This window comes from Pristis pectinata, chromosome 24 (genome assembly GCF_009764475.1).
Source record: "Pristis pectinata isolate sPriPec2 chromosome 24, sPriPec2.1.pri, whole genome shotgun sequence".
Lineage (NCBI taxonomy): Eukaryota > Metazoa > Chordata > Chondrichthyes > Rhinopristiformes > Pristidae > Pristis > Pristis pectinata.
Window position 1 is genome coordinate 5,573,300 of NC_067428.1, and position 22,040 is coordinate 5,595,339.

General features: G+C 39.4%; 1 protein-coding gene across 5 annotated transcripts in view; it reads right to left on the reverse strand.

Moving 5' to 3' along the window:
- The window catches only part of dpp9 (dipeptidyl-peptidase 9), an 82,737-nt gene that overhangs the window by 51,454 nt on the left and 9,243 nt on the right, over positions 1-22,040 (reverse strand). For 2 of the 5 annotated variants that reach the window (XM_052037915.1, XM_052037914.1), the window contains exons 2-4: positions 12,474-12,582; positions 10,698-10,784; positions 821-1,065 (exon numbers count right to left, since the gene is read on the reverse strand). In XM_052037915.1, the coding sequence (XP_051893875.1) occupies positions 821-1,065; positions 10,698-10,750 (298 nt within the window). In that variant the 5' untranslated portion in view covers positions 10,751-10,784; positions 12,474-12,582. Of the gene's footprint in view, positions 1-820; positions 1,066-2,327; positions 2,525-9,718; positions 9,995-10,697; positions 10,785-12,473; positions 12,583-22,040 lie in introns of all 5 variants that reach the window. The other 3 variants (XM_052037918.1, XM_052037917.1, XM_052037916.1) reach the window with 3 other exon arrangements.

Below are 22,040 nucleotides of genomic sequence, written 5' to 3' on the forward strand. Positions count from 1 at the left end.
TGACCAACACAACTGAATGTCACCTTAGCCTTCTCTGGTCCAAGAACAATCCCTAATTCCACATTCAGGTCTCTTATTCTGGTGCTATAATAAGTGACACGAAACCACCACACACCCATGTGAAGTCTACTTGCTCTTTCATTTGCTTTTAACATATTTTCTGCACACAAAGTTGGTATCAACTGGTTCTTGGCAGAAGATTGGTCACCACAGCACAGACACTCTGACTTAATGAACGCTCAAATTGTGAATTTTCACTATAATGCCACTGACTCTGTGGTATGTCTTTGACTTATGAAACCATTTTTCATTACACTCTGCCAACTAGAACATACTGTAAAAAAATACTATTTTGCATTTCGTCCAGACTTTGCAATTCATGACATTTCAGTTAAAACATTTTCCAGCTACGCAACCCTCTCATATATCAAGGAATGGCTATAGATATATGTACAATATTATTGGAGCAGTAATTCTCTCTGAAAGTTTCAATATGCTAGAAACACACATTCTACTACCTTGTGTGCACATGTAGCTCAGTGTGAACACAGTTCAGTCAGCCAACTGGCTCCTAATAAACACTAACTTGTTTCAAATTACGGGCAACTTTTTCAAATTTATCCCAGGAAAATTAAGCCATGGGATTCTACAATGAAACAACAAGTTCTTCATCTTATAATCAGAATGAGACTTGCATTCCATCATTTTACCCATGGAAAGGTCAACACTAGTAACGTTAATCTGGTTGCATCATGATTTCTTGCAGCTTGAGCTCTTTCTTGCTGTGTAGTTTAGCATTCTGATATTATCTAATACTTACCCAAGTAATAGACACGGTGGGAATGGTGCCCAGATTTATCATTTTTTGGAATGAACTGGAAATCATGAGGTGCTTTGTTAATGACAATGCCAGGGTACTTCCTGCTGCTGTGGATAATCTCTCTGAGTCCATCCCACGAGTGCTTCTCAACATAGAATGGTGAGGATGCATCTTCCATATCTTCTCCTACTGTGTTTTCCGACAGTGCTTCTACTGTTGCCATCTCCTCAACCCTTGCTACACAGCTGGATCAAAAGTAAATGACTTCTTCAATTTCATGAAAGTCAAACAAAAAATCTATAATTGCACAACGTAAAGAATATACAGTTGGTATGTAGATACTTACACTCTATTTGAAACATTAGCAGCAAATGTTTATTACACATTTATTTTGCACAGAATGAGAAGAGTAGACATAAAAATTAAATGTTCACATTGAATAATTTAAGTTGAACTGACATCCTTGAACTACAGAGATACTCCCATTCAGGTTCTGCAAGTGCTGTAAATGCAGAACACTCCATTCGGAAATAAACTCTTTTATGGATCGAGCTCCTTCTTGTAAGTCCCATTGTGAGAGAGAACTATATCCCAGACTATCATCGTGATAAAACAGAGATCAAGGAGCATTGAGGGGATTCAGATCATTGTTCATGAGCTGGAAACATTTGTGATTTATTAAAAATCACACATTTATTAAGATCTGCAATAAAACTAACAATGGGCCTACAAATCTTACACTTATCAAACTAGGGATAAGCTAAAGATTAAAAAAAATCAGTGAAACAATGAATGAAAGAATTTGCAAGTGCTTTTTACAACCTCAGGACATCCTGAAGTGCTTGACAGCCAAGTACTTTTGTTGTGTAGTCACTGATGTAATGTAGAAAATGTGGCACAAATGGGTCACAGGAGCCAAATTTTTTTTTTAAAATGGCACTGTCAAGGGATAAATATTGGCTAGGACACCAAGAAAATTTTCTATTATATGAATAGTGCCATAGGATCTCAAACATTTATCTCAAAGACCAGACCTCGGTTAAATCTGGCACCTGACAATACAGTAATGCCACAATATTCCATTCGGAGTCAGTAGCTCAAAACCTTGGAATGGGACTTGGACAGACAACCTTCAGACTCAGGCTGACACCAAGGTTGCACCCTATTTCCAAAAGGCAAAAACAAAAATGCACACTCATGCAAGGTCATTCTACACCTGAATTTTATATGGAATTTAGCTACATCTCTGTTCTAGCAAATGTCACAGGAGTGAAATATTTCTGTTGTATATATATACTATATTAAGACAGCTAATAATATCTTTAAAAATCAGTAAGGTAATTAAATTGTAAATATAAATTTAAACTGACCTTTTCATATAAATTTACAGAGCATTTTGAGCAAAACATAAATCTTGGATCATTAATAATTACAGAGAAAACAAAGTCTAAGTAATGAGCAATTTCTCTTATCTCCTTATTGTTAGCCTTTTATAAAAAATATTTACCATATAAAATTATTGTTCTTAGTGCCAGGACCAAGTTCCTCACTGTGTTGCCATCTAGCAAATAAGGCGAGTGTGCAACTTTCGTTTGATGTACTGAAACCACGTTGACAATCAGCTGTTCGATGTTTCTTTCAGTTTCTCAGCAGATGATTGTCGGGGAGATTTTAAGTACAGGAAATCTTCACACAAGCACTTCCCTATAAAGTCAGCAATTTAAATAAATAGTTACAGCCAAGGAACCTCCAGCCCTCAACACTTAAAAAAAATCTGAACTACTGTACTTAAATACTACAAAACAAACACTACATGGAAACCACCACATGCTTCTTACTCATTTTACAACCCAAACACCATCAATCTTCATCTGAAATGCAGAATCTCTTCCTCCTTCCCAATTCTCTTCCTATTTCTGAAGCCGCTGGCTTGTACTACCTTAATGTTTCCATAAGTACTGGAAGCCATCAGATACCTTATCCAAATGGACACCAGCTCAAAAACCTGGAGAGTGAATAGCAGCTCACCTTTTGTGGCCTTGCTCACAGCTACTTTAGGATCTAGCACCAGGGTGGTGATGTTTCAGTTGTTAACTTGGTCTATCTATTTAAGAATAATTCTTCTTAATCTGAGTTTATATTGGTGTTGCATAGGTACTACCTATGGGAATCCAAGTTACATTAGTTTTATATTCATGAATGCAATAATAGATCAACACTTCTATAATGAAAAATGTCACATACATTGGAATACACTGAATACCTCCCAGAACTAAAACAGTTCAAAATGCAAAAATATGAACAACAATTGCTACTCTGGCCCATACACTTCAGCAAGAATCACTGAACAATAACAGGAGTAAGAACAGGTTAACCCTGGATTGTTGATGCTATCGGTTGTGGTCCTACTGCTAAACCTACCGAACTCAACTAACTCAACACAGACCAACGATCAATCAATCCCAAGATGTTCAATGCATGGCTCAGGGCCACACTTTATGATGTAATTAGCCACTTGAACACACACTATACAAAATAGAATATTTTCTTGAGGAAAAATAAAGTTTCATGATCACGATCAGAATACTCACATCCCATAACTGCTAGGAACAAAATATGTAATCAAAGCAAGTCCAAATGATTTGAAGGTAGGAAGCTGTGCTTAATTTTATTGTTGATATTGGCACCAAGGAAAAGTAGAATCACGCTACTCTCCAGTATGATGTTAGGCCAGGCCACACTCCAAGGTTTGGGTTGGGTTTATATTGTAATTTCAGTGAAAGGTGAAACCACACCCTAGTCACACAGTCTAAATGTGAATGCACCTTGCACAAGTCCAAATGTTGGTCACATACAGTTAAAATAATGGTTAAAGAGCATCAGCAATAAGGAAATGACAGCAGCAAAATAAAAATCCTAGAATAGATCACACTTCAGCAAGATATTGGCCCACATGTCAGGGGTAATGTCTTGATGAAATTAGCAATGCATGAACCTCCCAAGTGAAGAAACTTTGATTACTGGTAAATAGTTTCCAAAACATTACAACAGTGGCTACACTTCATTGGCTGCATAACAATTTAGGATATCTGGTCAGAAAAGGCACTAATGAAATGCAAATCTGAATTCCTCTTTTGCTTTTAGCAAAATCTGTACTAAAATGACAAATGAATGCTAAAATAGTTTGAAACAAGTGACTTTGAATTAAAAGTAAACTGCATTCCTTCCAAAATAACATAAGCAATAATAGTAGGCGAGTCAGTCCCTTGTCCCTGCTCCACCATACAAGATCATGACTGACCGTTCACCTCACCCTTTCCTGATCCTTGACTGTCTTAATAGTCAAAAATTTATTCAAGTCAGTCCTAAGACTGAACAGAGTCGGTGACTGAACCTCCATTGCCCTCTTCAGTAAACAACTTATAAAGATTCACAAGATGGATGAAGAAATTTTCACTCATCTCAGTCCCAAGGGCAAATTCCTTATTTTGAAGCTACAGTCCAGTCAGAGGAAACATCTGCACCACATTTATCCTGTCAAGTCCCATTTTAAAAAAAAGTTGTTTCATTAAGATTACCTCTCATTCTCCTAAATTGAAGAAAATATGGGCCCAGTTTATTTAATCTTTCCTCTGAAGACCACCACCCCCTCCCCACCACCGACCCCATCCCCCCAACCTCTGGAACCAATCTGGTGAATTTTTGTTGCAGTCTGGGTGGGAGACCAGAACCGTACACAATATCCCAGGCACTGTATGACCATTCTCCTATATAATTCCACTCCATATAGTTTTACCTGTGTACTCAAATCCTCTTTTGAATAAACACCAACACACTAAATGCCTTTCTAATTTCTTACTATACTTGTAAATTAACTTTCATTGATCTGTGTACAATGAAAACTAGGTTTCTCTGAACTCCAACACCTTTTAATCTCTCACCATTAATAAAAATACTGTCCGTTTTTCCCCAACTACCGGGACTGACCTTATTTTCCCACATTTCATCTTCAACATCCTCAACCTTTTTCTCGGCATATCCATTTCACCAGTCAAGCCTCTGTGCAACCTTCTTACAAGCCACACTGCCATCCAGTTTTGCATCTTCAACTGCACCTGAATATATTATACTTGATCCCCTCATACAAATCATTGATAAAGATTGTGAACAGCTCAGGCCCCAGCACTAATCGGTGTGGTAACCACAACCTCCCAATCAAAGCCTCGCGATCCCAAAAACCTATTTATTCCTATTCTCTATTTTTCGACCGTTTATCAATACAACTGTAATACATTACCTCCAATGCCACATGCTCTAAATTTTGTTTAATCTCATAGCCCTTTGTCAAAAGCCTTTGCATTACCAAGTGAAAGAAGAATAATAAATTACTCTAGTATTTAATTTCCCTTAACAATTTCTTAGCGCTCCTTTGCTGAATTCTGAAATGTTTCCAAATACACTACATCTACTGGCCCCTCCTTTTCTAACCCAACAGTTACAACCTCAAAAAAAGATTGCCAAACACTATTTGCCATTCATTGATTATCTCCTCCTCACTGACAATCAACACAGGCACACCTCAAAGATGTGTACTTAGCCCACTGCTCTACTCTCTCTACACTTATGACTGTGGGGCCAAACACAGCTCAAATGACATCTATAAATTCACCGACGACACTACTGTTATTGGTAGAATCTCAGATGGTGACAAGGTGACGTACAAGAGTGAGGTAGATCAGCTGATTGAGTGTGGTCGCAACAACCACCTCGCACTCAACGTCAGCAAGACCAAGGAATTGATTGTGGACTTCAGGGAGCAGAAGTCAGGAGAATACACACCAGTCCTCATTGAAAGCTCAGTGGTGGAAAGGTGAGCAGCTTCAAATTCCTAGGCATCAACACCTCTATCCTGGGCAAGATACATTGATGCAATCACAAAGAAGACATACCAGAGGATCTACTTTGTTAGGAGTGTGAGATTTCGTATGTCAAAGAGTCTTGTAAATTTCTATATATGTACAGTGGAGAACATTCTGATTGGTTGCATCACAGTCTGGTATGGAGCCTCCAATCACAGGGTTATAGATTCAGCCAGCTCCATCACAGGCACAGCTCTCCCCACCATCGAAGACATCTTCAAGAGGCGGTGCCTCAAGAAGGTGGCATCCATCATTAAGGACCCTCACCATCTGGGACATGCCCTCTTCTCGATACTACCATCAAGGAGGTGGTACAGGAGACTGAAGACCCATACTCAGCGATTTGGGAACAGCTTCTTCCCCTCTGCCATCAGATTTCTGAATGGTCCATGAACCCTGCCTTGTTATTTCTTTTCTTTGCACTATTTATTTTGTAATTTATAGTAATTTTATGTCTTTGCACTGTACTGCTGCCGCAAAGCAATAAATTTCACGACATGTAAGTCAGTGATAATAAACCTGATTCTGATCCAGTTTGACTTTTAATAATCCTGCTACTGGTCTGTAGTTCCCCAATTTCTTTTTCCTGTCTTTGTTAAACAGTGGGGTTACATTTACTACATTCCATTTTCTGAGAAGATAGAAAATCTATGAAGTTAATGGAATTTTGCAGTACAATCTGAAATTTGGAAATGATTAAAAAATGCATCCACCATCTCCATGGCCATCTCTTTCAAAACCTTGGGATGCAGATCATCAAGCTCTGTGGTTTATAGGCTTTCAGTCCCATTAATTTCTCCAATTTTTTTTTGCCAATGCTGATTTCTTTCTGTTCTTCATTCACCCTAAACATGTTCTATGCTGTTTCCAGGTTTGTCTGCTCCCACCTAGACAGAAACAAAGTATTTGTATAATTTCTCCACCATTTCCTTTTTCCCCCAATATGGTCTCAGACAGTAAGGGATTCACATTAATTTTCATTGATTTTTTTTGTTTTCACATCTACTGAAGCTTTTCAGCTTTTTTATATAAATGTGTTTTGCTGGATTACTCCAGTATTTTACTTTTCCCAAATACATTTCTTGGTCCTCGTTTGCCAAATTCTAAAATTTTCCCTATACACAGTTTTACTGCTCCTTTTGGCAACATTTCTGGCAGCTTTGTATATACATAGACAATGCCTTAGGATTTTCCATAATCCTACTTGCCAAGATACTTCATTGCCCTCATCAGCCCTCCTAATTCCTTGCTTAAGTTCTTTCCTGCTTCCTTTATATTCCTTAAGGGTTTTGATTGATTTTAGCTTCTTAAACCTTTACATATGCTTCCTTTCCCTTTTTAACCAAACTTACAATATCTCTTGTCATCTGAGGTTCGCAAACCTTGCCTTCCTCATCTTTCATCCTCACAGGAAAATAATGGTCCTGAACTCTAACCAGCTGGCCTTTAAAGGACTCCCACACGTCAGATGTGGATTTACCCCTTAAGCAGCCACTCCCAATCTACTCTCCCCATTTAATATCCACTTTTTATTCTTCCTACATTCTCGTAACTCCTCTCAGATGCCATCACTTACCAGCAACGAGGGGCAATTTACAGTGGCCATTTAAATTTCCCTACAATTTAAACCTGCTTTCTTACCCTCCCGGTTCCTGATGTTGGGTCTTCAACCTGAAACATCAACTATGTTTTTCTTTCTATAGATACTGCCTGTTCTGCTGACTGTTTCCAGTGTTTCCATTTCTATTACCTTAAACTAGCGTAGCGGTTAGCGTAAAGCTATTACAGCACCAGCGACCTGGGTTCAATGCTGGCCGCTGTCTGTAAAGAGTTTGTACGTTCTCCCCATGTTTGCATGGGTTTCCTCCGGGTGCTCCGGTTTCCTCCCACGTTCCAAAGACGTATGGGTTAGGAAGTTGTGGGCATGCTACATTGGCGCAGGAAGTGTGGCGACACTTGCGGGCTGCCCCCAGAACACACTACGCAAAAATATGCATTTCTTTGTGTGTTTCGATGCACATGTGACTAATAAAGATATCTTATCTCCTTCTATATTTCAGATTTCCAGCATATGTAGTTTTTTGCCAATTTCTATACTCTGAACTCCCGATAAAACCCACCCCAAATGTACATTATCCAACATTGACAGCCAAGCCAACCAGAACCCAATTACTAGCTGATTGAAATCAATTACTTCACAATGGAGTAGGAAATAAACCCAGGACTATTAATATGTTAATTGCCACTTGGTAACTAATGCACACTATAAATTATTTTGCAACCACACCAAAACGGCAATACTATTGCAAATTAACCAAATATGCTTGCATTATGTTTTTAAAAGCTACTTCCTCACGCCTCCTTTCAAACATTGAAGTCAAATCCAGAGTTGATGTTTCAGGTTGAAGATCCTACATCAGGAACCAGGAGAGTAAGAAAGCAGGTTTAAATTGTAGGGAAGTTTAACTGGCCGCGGTAAATGAAGAACATCTTTACTTTGATATTTGCTACCACTGCTGGATCATTGTCTAATGTAGTAAGTTGCCAACAATGAAAGAGGAATCCATCACAGCCACTGAGAGTGAAGATGGTAAGAACTTGTACTAGGGGTGAGGAGATGAGGAAATCTCAACAGCAAGACCACCAGCTTTTCTTTTACCATCTTTCCAAGTCATGGGAAGGATCTCTCTGCCATAGATCCACAATCTAAACAGATTGATTTTTGGATACCAAGTCAATCAGGGAAATATGAGATACTATAGGAAGTTGGAGCTCACATAAAGGATCACCCAAAATTATGATAACTTGCAGGACAGGTTTGAAGGCCTGAAGAAATTACATTTGCTGTTTGCTCTGAAATCACCTTTTTATGCTTGTCACTTCATTTTGCCTCACACAATTACATTCTTTGTTTTAAGTTACACTTGCCTTATCACAGCCTTTGTTCCCTTTTTGCCTGCCTCTTTCCTTGTGTTTGCTTCATAGATTTTCACATTTCAAATGTTCTGGTTTTGAGGGAAGATGATCATTCAAACATAATGATTGTCTGTGTGTAAATGAAGTGTGACCTGACCAACTGAATGATTTCCAGTTTTTGTTGATTTCAGTTTTCCACTATCTTCAGCTTCTCTATTATTGTAACAGAAATTCCCCAATAATAACCCAAACAGCTTGTTACAGGATCTATTTTTTAAGAATTTAACAAGAATCGCATCCTTCATGCTATCTCTAAGATTTGAAATCAGATTTTAAAAGGCCTCAAAAATGGAAAAAGTGTCTCAACAACCATGGAATTACAATATACATAGAGAAATTTCTCTTCAACTCTGGGGAATGTGATGATGAGGCAAATATTTTTCTCCTTAAATAAAACTCTGAATGAAGGAATAGATTCAAAAATCTTTTTGTAGTGCCCCATTCATTTGGTTAGAATATCCAGTGTTTTCACCCAGCTCCTTGAGCATTCCAGGGCTATTGTAGCATGAAAGGAAAACCACACATTCAAAGCTGAAATGCATTGTTTGTGCCAGTAATTTGTTGCTTTAATTTTGTCCCATCCTGTGACAACCAATACTTTAGAAATTTTTAACAAAAATTTCCATGTTAGCTCATTCACATCACTGATGCTGCACTGAGACTGGGCAGGTCATCTGCATTCTAATCTAGGAATTTGACCCTGCCCTGTCAGCAGTTGGGTGCATACTGTGAATATCAAGGTCCCCTGCACATATGCATATGCTCCACCTTCACTCCACTATTCAAAATAAAATCAGATAATTATAGAGGGAATAATCCATGCCCAAAATTCACAAATGCACCCATAGTACACACACATAAATAATACAAAAGACTAGTGGAGCTTAACCCAGTTTGCCATTCTGCATATTTTTGCTTCATCAAAGGGATTAAAGGATGTGCACTTAACTCTCATTCTATAGTTCAGTAAAAGGAATAAACAAGCTTAAAAACCTTTGCTTACATAATAGCGTTGACTATTTTCACAGTTTTAAGGTTATGCCACTTAACTACATGATCCTCGTGCACCTCCTGCAACTTTGCGTGTGTGTCCTGAATACATGTGACAGCCTAACTTCTGACGTTGCTGCTGAAGGGTCTGCCTATCCTTTTCGGACTCATGGCTAGCCAGCTCCAACCCTCCGAACTTTTGCCCTCGCTTATCAGGCCATGCCAATCGATCCACGTGTGCATTCAGCACATGCACGTTATATGCAACATCTTGCTTTACTGCTCCGCTCTGGAAGAAAATGCAAGAACTGGGTTCTTAATTACTACACTCTCCACATACTTTTCCTAACATTAACTTAAACAAAATAGCTGCCTTCTTGTCATAGCAGTGACGATTCTTGCCCCAGGGAAAAATAAATGCATTAAACTGGAAGTGATAAATACTGGAAAAGAAAATCAGCAAGCAACTGTGGGTTATCAAAGTTCCAGCAACTGTCTTAACTAAAATTCCTCATAATAGATCTCATGCAGGTGCATCGACAATGTAGAATGCCAGCCAAAGATAATGGCTCCCACATCAGAAGCCCACTGTACAGAGAATGCATAGGTTTGATCGGAATTTCCTGGGTTTCAGGTAAAGGTTATAAACCACGGTTTATTATGGTTTCTTGCATTTTCTGAACTACTTCACTTCCCACCCCACCAACCACCACCAGATCACTCTACCTTGTAAGTGCAATCAGTGCATCAATAATACTTACAGCATGGATAACTCCCAGTGGTTTACAAACTTAAGAAGACTTCACTTTGAAATTTTCTTGATAAGCCCTGGATGCCACCAGCAATCCAGCAGATACATAATCTCAGACAGGCTCATTACTGCTTAACATCTCAGATAAATACTGTTACCCTGGTAGAATCTCATCAACTTCAAAAGTCAAGAGGTTAATACATAAGTAAACAGAGGTGGGGCAACCATTGAGGTCACTTACCTTTTACAACTTTCTGTGGTATCTTCAAGTTTAACTTTCTTTACTCTATGCATTAACAGGCTAAGAAGCCTCCACCAAATCAGTGTTCTACAAAAACAAATCAAGTGTTTTAATATCTCAATATTGACAGGATCACAGCCATCCTATTCAACAATTCCCATATCATTATTTGTAGTTTTAGTATTCTCCCCAGCTGTTCATTTAGGCTTAATTTCTGATCCAATAATTGCATCCTATATTCTAATCATCAGTGGAGTGACACAGAATCTACTTATTTTGGTGATCTTGAATTGAACACATTCCCTTAGTTTAGTCAACAGAACACTCAGTTTTCACATTCAAGACCTTGGCCAAGACTTGATCGTTTAGGGGCAAATCATGCTGGCTAGGTGTCCTGGACTTGCGCAAAGGTCACTTCCTCTGTCACTGGACTCAACGAGGATTCCCATCAGCAGAGCTCCTCCATCCTGCTGAGATTCCTCAGCATAATGTTGTGAAATCTGCCAGTCAGATCTGGTGTCGTTCACTTGAAAGGGTTCCTTTCTAGGAGAAAGATGTCTTTTCACCCATTTATTTTGTTTTAATTTAGTTATTTCCTGCTCAGTTCATTTAATATTTCAAGCTTTAAGTATTTTGGAATTGTGAAAAGCTCCCCAGCTTTGACAGAAGATGAAGCTCTGTCTCAGCTTCATTTCTGTCAAAGATTATCAGGGTACTCAGGAGAGAGAGTCTCAGGATGCCAATGCCTCAAGACCTACCCACGTCACTGGACCTACAGCTTGATTGACCCTCTGCACCTGGTCAAAGTCAATGTGGGCCACAGGGTTGGTGGCTGGCAAACTGAATTTGGCTAGATTCAACCCATTTGCTGGTTTGTTATTTCGGTACACTACTGAGGGAACACATGAGGTGTTTTCTTTCACATAAGATGATAAAGCAAGTTCTGTGGCACTATGGGCAAAAAAAAGCATAGTATTTGCTGAAATGGGATAAAAAAATTACCTCCTCTGTTCTACTGCATATTCCTCATCCATTTTGCTCTCTAATCTCAAGATCCCTTTGCCTTCCTGATTCCCTTCCACCTTTAACTACTTCTTGGTCCCACATAAACTCTAACTTTGAACCTATTCACCTTCCTACTTCTTCCCCACAAAACCATGCTGAACAAACTGCTCCTTTAGCTGGCCATCTATTTTTGTGTCCCCCTAATGTGGGTTATTGAGAAAAGTGGCATCACAAATCCCTGAACATAAGCTCAGCATTCTCAGGTGCGCAAGGTAATTTCTATCCAAGTGAAAGCTTAAACAAGCCCAAGTCTACTTGTCCTGAAAGCCAAAGACAGATCCTGAGTACTTCTGAAGAAATGTTGCAGTCAATATGACCAGAAGATCAGTGGATTCTTCACAGTACCAAGAGTTCATTCTGAATAAAATAACTACCATGTTTACCCTTTATACTTACTTTACGTAGACCACTTTGGGTTGCGAGAGATGACAAAAGCTCAAATATAATTGTTTGTCTATGATTAATTGCAAGGAAGTCACAGTTTTGATCTTTGTGGATTATATGGTTGAAACACAATGTGAATGCTAGATGCAACACTTAAATTCTCTGTCAACCAAATGTATCAAAGGATACCGGAATTAAAACCCTGACCTGACATCGACTGTGACACTGATGACATACCACACTGTCAGAGAACACAAGAGGTTAGTACTTCAACCAAAATATAGAAATGGTACATTTGTTAACATTTTTAAAATATAGTACACTTACCAATGACTACTATCAACCATGAAATGACTGAGCCGAAACAATGCCTTTTACGTCATATTCAAAAACAACTGAATGTTGCAACCCATAGTATTATCTTCTCAGATAGAATCTGCATCAAAAGAAATGGGAAATGATAAGATGCCTCATCATACTTTACTTGTTCAGCTTACATAACAGAGTATTGGCTACAGGAGTTGGTAGAGTGACCCAACCTGCTCAGTTCCCCTTAGGTTTAAGGAGGCAATGCAAAGCTACATTTTATTCACTAGTGCCAAGAGACATGTACCCTGGCAACATATTCAGCATAAATGCAGAGCCTGCACTTAATTTAAATGTTAAGGGTGCTGCCAACAATAACAAGAAGCATGTTTCCTTTAGGATGACCAGAAGCACCTTTGTTTCTCCCCGTGACAATCAGAATAATTATTCCATTACTCTGCTCAAATCTGTTCAGCAATCAGAGGATTCAATGGAGACTAAAACTGATGAATGGTTGACAAATGCAGATATCAAGGAAAAGAATATCTGCTTTATACCCACCATAACAGCACATTTACCTAACTTTTTTGAACATTTTCGTTATTTCCCACCCTCCAGAATTTTCAAATAAAACTGAAAGTAGGGATAAAGGAAGCACAGTGGTCAGATGTCCAGACTATTAACTCAGAGGACATAATCACAAATCCAATCATCTGGAAAAGTTCAACTGGTTTAATGATGGGAAGTTTAGCTATCTGTACTGCCTATGTGGAGTTTGCAAGTTCTCCCTGTGAACCTCCAGCAGCTCTAGTTTTCTCCAAAAATGTGTGTTCTATAGGTTAATTAGCCACTGTAAATTGCCTCTAGTTTTTAGATGAGTGGTAGAATTGAGGGGAATTGATGGGGGGGGGGGGGGAATAAAAAACAGGATTAATGTACGACTGGTGTAAATTGGTGGCTGATGGTCGGCCAGGACGACGGGCCAAAGGACTGTTTCCGTGTCTCTATGACTGTTTGCTAACTGACTCCAGTAAGATTGTCAAGTTAACTGCCTTGTTGAAACACTTGGCTGTATCAAGAGTCTTTGCAGGACAATTAGGAATAGGCAAAACAAAATACCAGCCATGGCAGTGAATTCCAAATCCTCAGGAAGAATTAAAATGAATTTTCATAGATCAGAAATCCCTTGATTGAATGCATAATCTGAGTTTCATTAGTTAATGTTATCCATGGGATGGACTGAAGATTGGCTGGATGTTAGAGGGCAGTGAAATATCAGCTTAAGAAATCAGGAGAGGATGCACAGGAATTACTGAAACCTAGAGTGTGCTGCCAGCACTTTCTATTTTTATATGCTTTTGTCAGCATTTGCATTTTCTTTCCAGCATTAGTTTGCATGAGCAGCTACAACAGCTGCAACCTCGAAGCTAAAGAATCTTTTTGACAAGGACAACCTGCTGCAGGAAGTTAATAAATTCAGATTTTTTTTTAAATAACATAATCTAAGGACTATCTGGGGGAACTGTAGAGATAATTGTTGGTGAAGCAAGTTAGGAAAGGGGCAAACAAATGTTGCTCCATGAACTATATTTGCATGCATAGCAACTTTTCAAACATCAATCAAACATTAACACCGCAGATTTTTTGCAAAAACTGAATAAAAGCCTGACTAAAATGGTGAACATTTGTTATTCTACCCAAAACTACTTTTCAGACAGGGTCAGTGTAGCAGCAACAATTTAAACAGATAGCAAGGCCATTTGACTAGAACGCGTGCAACTGCAAGGTAGTTCTCAAATATCACTACTGAAAGGTCAGAATGAAAAAAGGGAAGATAAATTAAACATTTTAAAAACTACATCCTGCACAATTTTCATTTTAAATCTGTGAACAAAACAAATACAACCAACACCTACTCTAATGGAACTACTTGCTTTGGAAAATTCTGGTTTTGGCACAAATCCTGACATGGTTTAATCTGATACGGCAATTAAGTCTGCATCTTCAGTTAAATGCTTAAAGAACCAGACCCTTTAATCAAAATATTACAAATGTCAAAAATATGAAAAAGCATTGCTTGAATAACAGAGCATCTGTAGAGAGAAGTAGTTAACATTTCAGGTCAATGAGTTTTACCAGAATCCAAGACTTTTTTTTGAAAAGATAAATCATGCTATTTGGCTTATAACATGCACCAAAGCTAAGCTTCCCAACTATTGCCATGGAAGTCAGCAAACAGTCCCACATGGAAAATAAGGACTCTATTGATCACTGCGTTCCTCTACTTAGTTTTCTAATTCAATATGTTGAGAGATTCTGCCACATATATTCCAGTTTTATAGCAAGTATCTGCCAGAGGTTTTTGGAAATGATTTGCCACATGTCACAAGATGATCCAGCTGCAAGTATGCTGCAATGAAAAGAATGAAAGTGGAGGGTTACTGTAATAGGTGATATGGAAATTCCAGATGTACTTTCTTCTCAGAACACTCTTGTTAATTTGACTGGATATTGACCAATGATCCACCAATTCAGTTTCTGAATGTCAAATATTTGGACTTTGACCTATTCTGGGGCAGCTTTGGTCTCCTTACCCAAGAAAAGATGTACTTGCCACAGAGGGGATTGCAGCAAGGATTAACTAGACGGGATTCAGGGGTGGCAGGTTTGCTGAGAAGACACTGGGTGGATCAGTATTCCTTAGAGTTTAGAAGATGTGACATCAAAACATCAAAAGATCACATCAAAACTTACAACATTCTTAGAGGGCTTTATAGGTCAGATGTATGGAGAGTGTTTCTTAATCCAGGATTAGGAAGAACAGTTTGAGACTAAGGGATAGGTATTTTGGAGAAATGTCTTTACTCAGGGTGTAGCAGTCTTTAGAACACTCTACCCTGGCTGGCTGTGGAAGCGCATCCATTATTTTCATTGAAAGCAGATCAATAAATTTCTGGATATTAAGGGAGTCAAAGGATATGGCAATAGTGCTGGGAAATAGCAATGTCAAAGATCAGCCACATTCTTGATGAATGGTGGAGCAGGCTCTAAGAGCCGTATGACCTGCTCCTGTTCCTATTTCTTATGTTCTTATATTCTTAATCCATTGCATTGCTTATACTCAAAGGTGCTGTGATCCAGTCCACCAACTGGGGGAAGGAGTGGGGATGGGGGTCTTGAGGAAATATGCAGATATCCACACCAAAGCTAATTGACAATACAAGTAGAATTCTGCTTTTCAGATTTTAAATTAATATCCATTGAATAACCATGACTTATAAGGAAAGATTGGATCGGCTGAGACTGTTTCCCTGGAGCATAGGAGTGACCTTCTAGAGGTTTATAAAATCATGAGGGACATAAACAAGATGTATCGTCACAGTCTTTTTCCCAGGGGAGGAGAGTCTAAAGGTAGAGGGCATAAGTTTAAGGTGAGAGGGGAAAGATTTAAGGAGCACCTGAGGGGCAAGTTTTTCAACAGAAGGTGGTGGGTATATGAAATGAGATGCCAGAAGCAGTGGTAGAGGCAGTTAAAAAATTAAAAGACATTTAAAAGACAATGATTAAAAGACATTTGGAGTGGTACATAGATAGGAAAGGTTTAGAGGGATTTGGGCAGTATGCCGGCATATAGGTCTAACTAGGTAAACAATTTGGTTGGCATGGACAAGTTGGGCAGAGGGGCCTGTTTTCATGCTGTATAACTCTATGACATTTAATATGGTGTAGAACTATGCCATTAGCATCTATTAAGATGTGCAGATTAACTCTCACTCCGGGCTAATTTAGCATAGCTTAACTAGTATGACAGTCATTATGTCAGTTTATGACACAGGTGAATGTAGAGAAGCGAGCAAAGTGCACAGACATGCACTAAAGTTTGTGCTAGCCAGACAAAAAAAAGACAGGACAGGTGAGGACAGACGGGGGTCTCAGAGAGAGGGGATGGGCTCAAGCAAAAGAGTGAATGAACACTACCTATCACATTAAGTATCATGATGTGCTTATGGGCTTTACAACCTCACAAACACTTTCTGAATCAAGAATGCACAAAATCAAGACTCAATGGCTTTCGCTCATCGAGTCTCAGGATTCCAAAGCTCATTCAAACTTTGAAAATCCAAGACTAGGTAATACTTATTTGGTATTTTTCAATCTTCATGGTGCCCTGAACAATTGGTCTTTCATCTAGATTTCACAAAACAGACCAAGAAAGCCTGAACCAACCTCTGATCTGTTGACCAGAACATCAATGAGAGTAATCCAACTAGCAACCCTGCTGAAAGTAGAAAGGAAGAAAAAACATCAAGGTGCCTGGAGTCATAATACACTTACTTCTACCAACTTGTGCAGGGCCACAGAGGTCTTGCATTTGTAATGCCTGTGTGATCACATACAACAGGCCACATATCCAATTAACCAATTGACAAGATGAAGTATTGCAGGGCTAGCAGCACCAGCGGAAGCATTTCCAAGCAATAGGAAGAGGAAAGAGAAACAGCGGGCAGAAAATGTTACCTAGATTGTTGGCTGCAGCAATCCATTAATAGCATTCCTGTGCAGACCAAAGGATATGATCAGTTTCCTTTCCTTCCTATTTGTTCTCTTCTGTACATGAGGAACATATGTGACCCTCGCTGAATGAGTGAATTATTGAGGAAGAGCTATTCTTGAAATAATTCCTGACTCTTGTTTTTGATCCTTCATCTTGATTATTCCTACACATAGCACTCATCTTACAAACTGCATTTGTAGTGGCCCTCATTTCGTTTTTCCTCTTAGTTGTCCTTTAACACTATTGATCACTTTAATCACCTCAGACATTGCTGCTCTATAGGCAACATAGTAAATTGTGCTGCAATGGATTCTAATAGCTTCAACTCCTCTGTCTAGACCAGGAAGTTCTTCCTTTGATCTATTTCCATTACTGACGTACTACTTTTTTTTTGGGAAGAATAAGCACACCAGCATCAATGTTCTCTCCCTGGCCGTCCACAGCTTTGAAGCCAGAGTTACTCGCAGTCAGCTGTGTTGGGTTGACCACATTGTTCAATTATCTAACACCATACTCCTGAAACAGACACTTTATTCCAAGTTCTGTTGTGGAAGGAGATTACCAGGTAGATGGAGAGAAAGATTAGAAGAGCATGTCCAAATCTTTCTTGAAGAAGTCTAACATCACTGACTTCTGCCAACACCTGGCCCATGACCACTCAAAGGGAAGAAAGAGAATGAGTAGAAGTTTGAGAAGATGTATAGAGCCTATCCTGGGCCCTACATCCATTAAAAACATAATACAAATATTTATACATGCTGGACCATAATTTCTTGACAATGGAATTGAGGATTACCCAAAAATCACAGCACTGCAACTACAATTAGAGGACAGTAGAGACCGAGCTAGAATTCCAGCCTTTATCTCCCATTAGAAATAGGGTTTTGCCAAAATAAAACAGGCCTAATTTTAATCAAGGAAGCCTGGTAAGTATAAAACTGCTACTATGTGACCATTCTACCCGCACACTAACAGAGCAATTGTGACAGCTGATTAGAAAGCTCGATTTTTAAGTATTTAATAAATACAAACACTGACCTGATATATTACATTCATTGCTAATTTTTGTTAAAAGAAATCAGAGTTTCATTTTAATTTCCTAAATTTGCTGAGAGTAATAGCAATTTGGGCATTCATATTTGGAAACTTGCATGCAGAATTTTCTTTTGTTCTTTGGTGTCCCCACATTTACTGCCCATCCAAACGCCACTGATGATAGAATCAATGATTTGGTAGGTCAACTAGTATTATAGTAACATTCTGATAAGCATTATGCTAGTACTTCAATATCCTGATGTTTATCTGGGTGATGTTTATGACGCTCGCTCCCTTTAGACTCACCAGCATCGAGTTTCCCACATTCCTACAAGCTCACTGGGGCTCCACTTCTTGTGCTCGTTTTAAATTTACCAGGCTTACATGAAAGTATATTGTACTCCTCTGAAACATCTTAAAACATTTAGATTAGATTAGATTTCCTTTTATTAGTCACATGTATATCGAAACACACAGTGAAATGCATTTTTGCGCAGAGTGTTCTGGGGGCAGCCTGCAAGTGTCGCCATGCTTCCGGCGCCAACATAGCATGCCCACAACTTCCTAACCTGTGTGTCTTTGGAATGTGGGAGGAAACAGAGCACCCAGAGCAAACCCATGCAGACACGGGGAAGAACGTACAAACTCCTTACAGACAGCGGCAGGAATTGAACCCAGGTCACTGGCACTGTAATAGCATTACACTAACCGCTACATTTGTTGGGGTATTATTAGGAATAGCATCTTATTATCCAGCAAATCTGCCAGTCTGGCACCACCAAGGTCTCAAGTGTGCCAGATTACTGAAGTTTAATTTTAGTGGTGAACCATGAAGTGGAGGATTATAGTTACATACAGGCCAGACCAAGCAAGTGCCACAGATTCACTTTCTAGGAAGGTGCCAGTGATAGTTTACATGGTGTCAGTCTGCAAGCTTCCAGATTCACTGAATATAATTTGCAATACAATTTTAACCTAATCTCTGGACCACAACTATGCCAGAGGAGATCATTAGGTAAAAGGGAGTTGAGGAAAAATATTTTCTCTTAAGTGGTGTAAAGCTGAACCACACTGCCTGAAGCAGTTGTGGTGGCAGAAACTCTCACCCCATTAAACTGCACCTGGATGACCACATGAACAGGAATACTGACAAGGCTATGGACCAAGAGCTGGGGAATGGGATTAACCTGGACTGTTTTTGGCTGCTGTGGATATAATGGACTGAATGCCCTCTTTCTTTGCCATAAATTTCTATAATTTTCTGACAATGTTATCTGCACAAGGTTATCACAAATCAATTATGTCACTGTATGGTAGAACAAGCTTGTGTTACTAAATGGCACACTCCTATTCCTAAACTCAGATATATATGATGATTAGGTACTGACAATAGAATTGGGGGATTATCATACAGGAGATGGGGGACTAAACGGAAGCAAAGCTCGTGTGAGACGATGGTTAGGAACGATACTGGAGCCACAACAGGACACAACTACATAAAGATCAACAAAGTAGATACTAGATAGATGTCAAGGGCAGACACCAACATAATTTTCACAATACGAAAGGCTTTGAGAGCAACAGTAAGACTGTTCCCACAGGTTAGTTGTTTTCATATTTTGTACCCTCTCTGCTTCAACAGCCTCTCAGGATGACTTGATTCAGCTGCAATTTTGTAGGTCCCAAATGGCTAATGAGGACAATGTGGGAACTGACTGAAAAGTTTGTGAGATATTGCACTCCTTCTGGGGCATGCAGTGCTTCAGTGTGGTCCCAACATATTGCCCCAAGGTTCTCAAGACCATCCTGAATGTTCCTTCCCCTCTTTAAGTGGTCATGGGCCAGAGGTTCCCAGGAATCTTTACAGAAGCTTTGAGCAAATCCTTGAATCTTTTTCTCTGTCCACTTGATTGAGGAAGTGAAGGGTTAAGAATTGCAACCATACCTATAACTGGTAAACAAAAAATATATATATGCATTTATATTTCTCTAGCAAGGACTAGCAGCTGCTGACCTACTAGTTAAATTGGAATGTTAAGTATGTTAACTGCCTTTGTTTCCGGTAATGGACCATTCCGTTATGTCAGACTGTGGCAATACTGGGTGTAATTAACATCGAGGTGGAGGCTTGGTCTAAACAATGAAGGGTGATACCTGCCTTTGAATGCCTTGATTATAACTCAATTATACTAAGACAAGAGGTGCGATAGCTGTTTCGGGATCTCTAATAGCTTGACCGAAACTCACGGCGCCGTATGCATGGGATGTGTGTGACAATTCCTGTATAAATGTCTGTCTGCCCTTTGTGCGGGGAGAACTCGGGAAGCGACTCTTAGTGAGTGCTGAAGAGAATTCTCCTAGCGGTGCACTGCTAATAAAGGTATTTGTTCGAATCAACCTTGTGGCACTGTGTTACATACAGCGGACAGAAGGGGAAAATTAATTTTGGGACGACATGATAATCTCCCTGAATGGCAGAATTCAGAGTTCCAGTATTCCAGTTCCAGTATTTTGGTGTTGGGCATGTGAATAATGTGGCCAGCTCAACATAGCCGTTTCAGAGTAACTGAATGCTGGGGATATGAGCCTGGGAGAGGACAAAGATGTTGGTTCCATTATTATTCTACTGAATTTGGAAGGTTTTGTGAAGATATTTTTTTCCCAAAGTCTTGAGATGCCTGCTGTAGGCAGTTTAGATCTCTGAAGCATATACAAGGGCAGAAATCATTGCTGTCTGGTAGACCATGTCTAAGGTGCCAAGTCTTGATTTCCCTTTCCCTCAATCGACCAAGGCAATGTTTGCATATTGAAGGCAGTGCAGAGTTTCATCACTGATGTCTGCCAATACCAAGAGGTGGCTCTGGAGGTACATGCATCTTACAGGGGCATGTCGTGAACCTTTATTTTCAGGGCAGTGTGATGTAGAGAGTGCAGGTTGTAGAGGACGTTGGTCTTGTTGATGTTAAGACTCACCCTCTCGTATGCTTCAGTGAACCAGTTGACAATGTCATATGGTTTGGCCTCCAAGCATGCATAAATGTAAGCATTGCCTACTTGCCACAGCTCGACAACTGAGATTTGGGTGACCATAGTTCTGTAGTGCAATTCCTGTAAACTGAACAATTTCCTATCAGTTCTGAAGATCAGTTTCACTTCCATGGGAAATCTGTTGGAGCAACACTGCAACGAGAAAGATTGAGGAAGTCTTCACTGAGATTGGTTCTATTGTAGACTTAGTTAGTAACATGGCTTGCACACCACTGTGAAGCAAATGCAAGATGGAGATGAATTTCTCTAGGCAGCCTAATTTGAGGAAGGTGTTCCACAATCCCCCCTTACTTTCAGTCAAAGGGTTTAATGAAGTTGAAAACAGCCATGAATAGTGGCTAGTGTGATGCCTGCATTTTTGCTATGCAGTGAAAATCATGTCCACTCTGTCTCTGGATGGATGGAATCTACAATGTGATTTGGGGAGCTATTTCCTTTAACAATAGGGTGAAGTAGAAAGATTTCCAGGTTGCTTTAAGGCTGGCATCCTGCAACACAGGTGCTCTATAAGCAAAGTGATACTTCATAACCGTGATTAGTTCTATATGGCAGAAAGCTTTAATGGGTTCCCACAACCCTAAGTGCAAGGTGGAACAACATATCCATCAGATACAATTATTCCTCTGAAAGTAAACTCAGAATTCACAGCTGAAGCTCCAGTCTCCACTTGTTAGTACTGCCCATGACAAGATTCAAACTCTCTGCCACCCAACTCAATGGCAAGATTGTCACCTCCAAGACAAAGGCTTTCTCCCTTTGCTTATCAAACTTTTTGCCATGGTGACTTATTGAAACATGGAACCACTTACTAAATTAGACCATAAGACATATGAACAGAATTAGGTCATTTGGCCCATTGAGTCTGCTCTGCCATTCAATCATGGCTGATTTTTCCCTCTCAACCCCATTCTCCTGCCTTCTCTCCATAACCTTTGACACCCTTACTAATC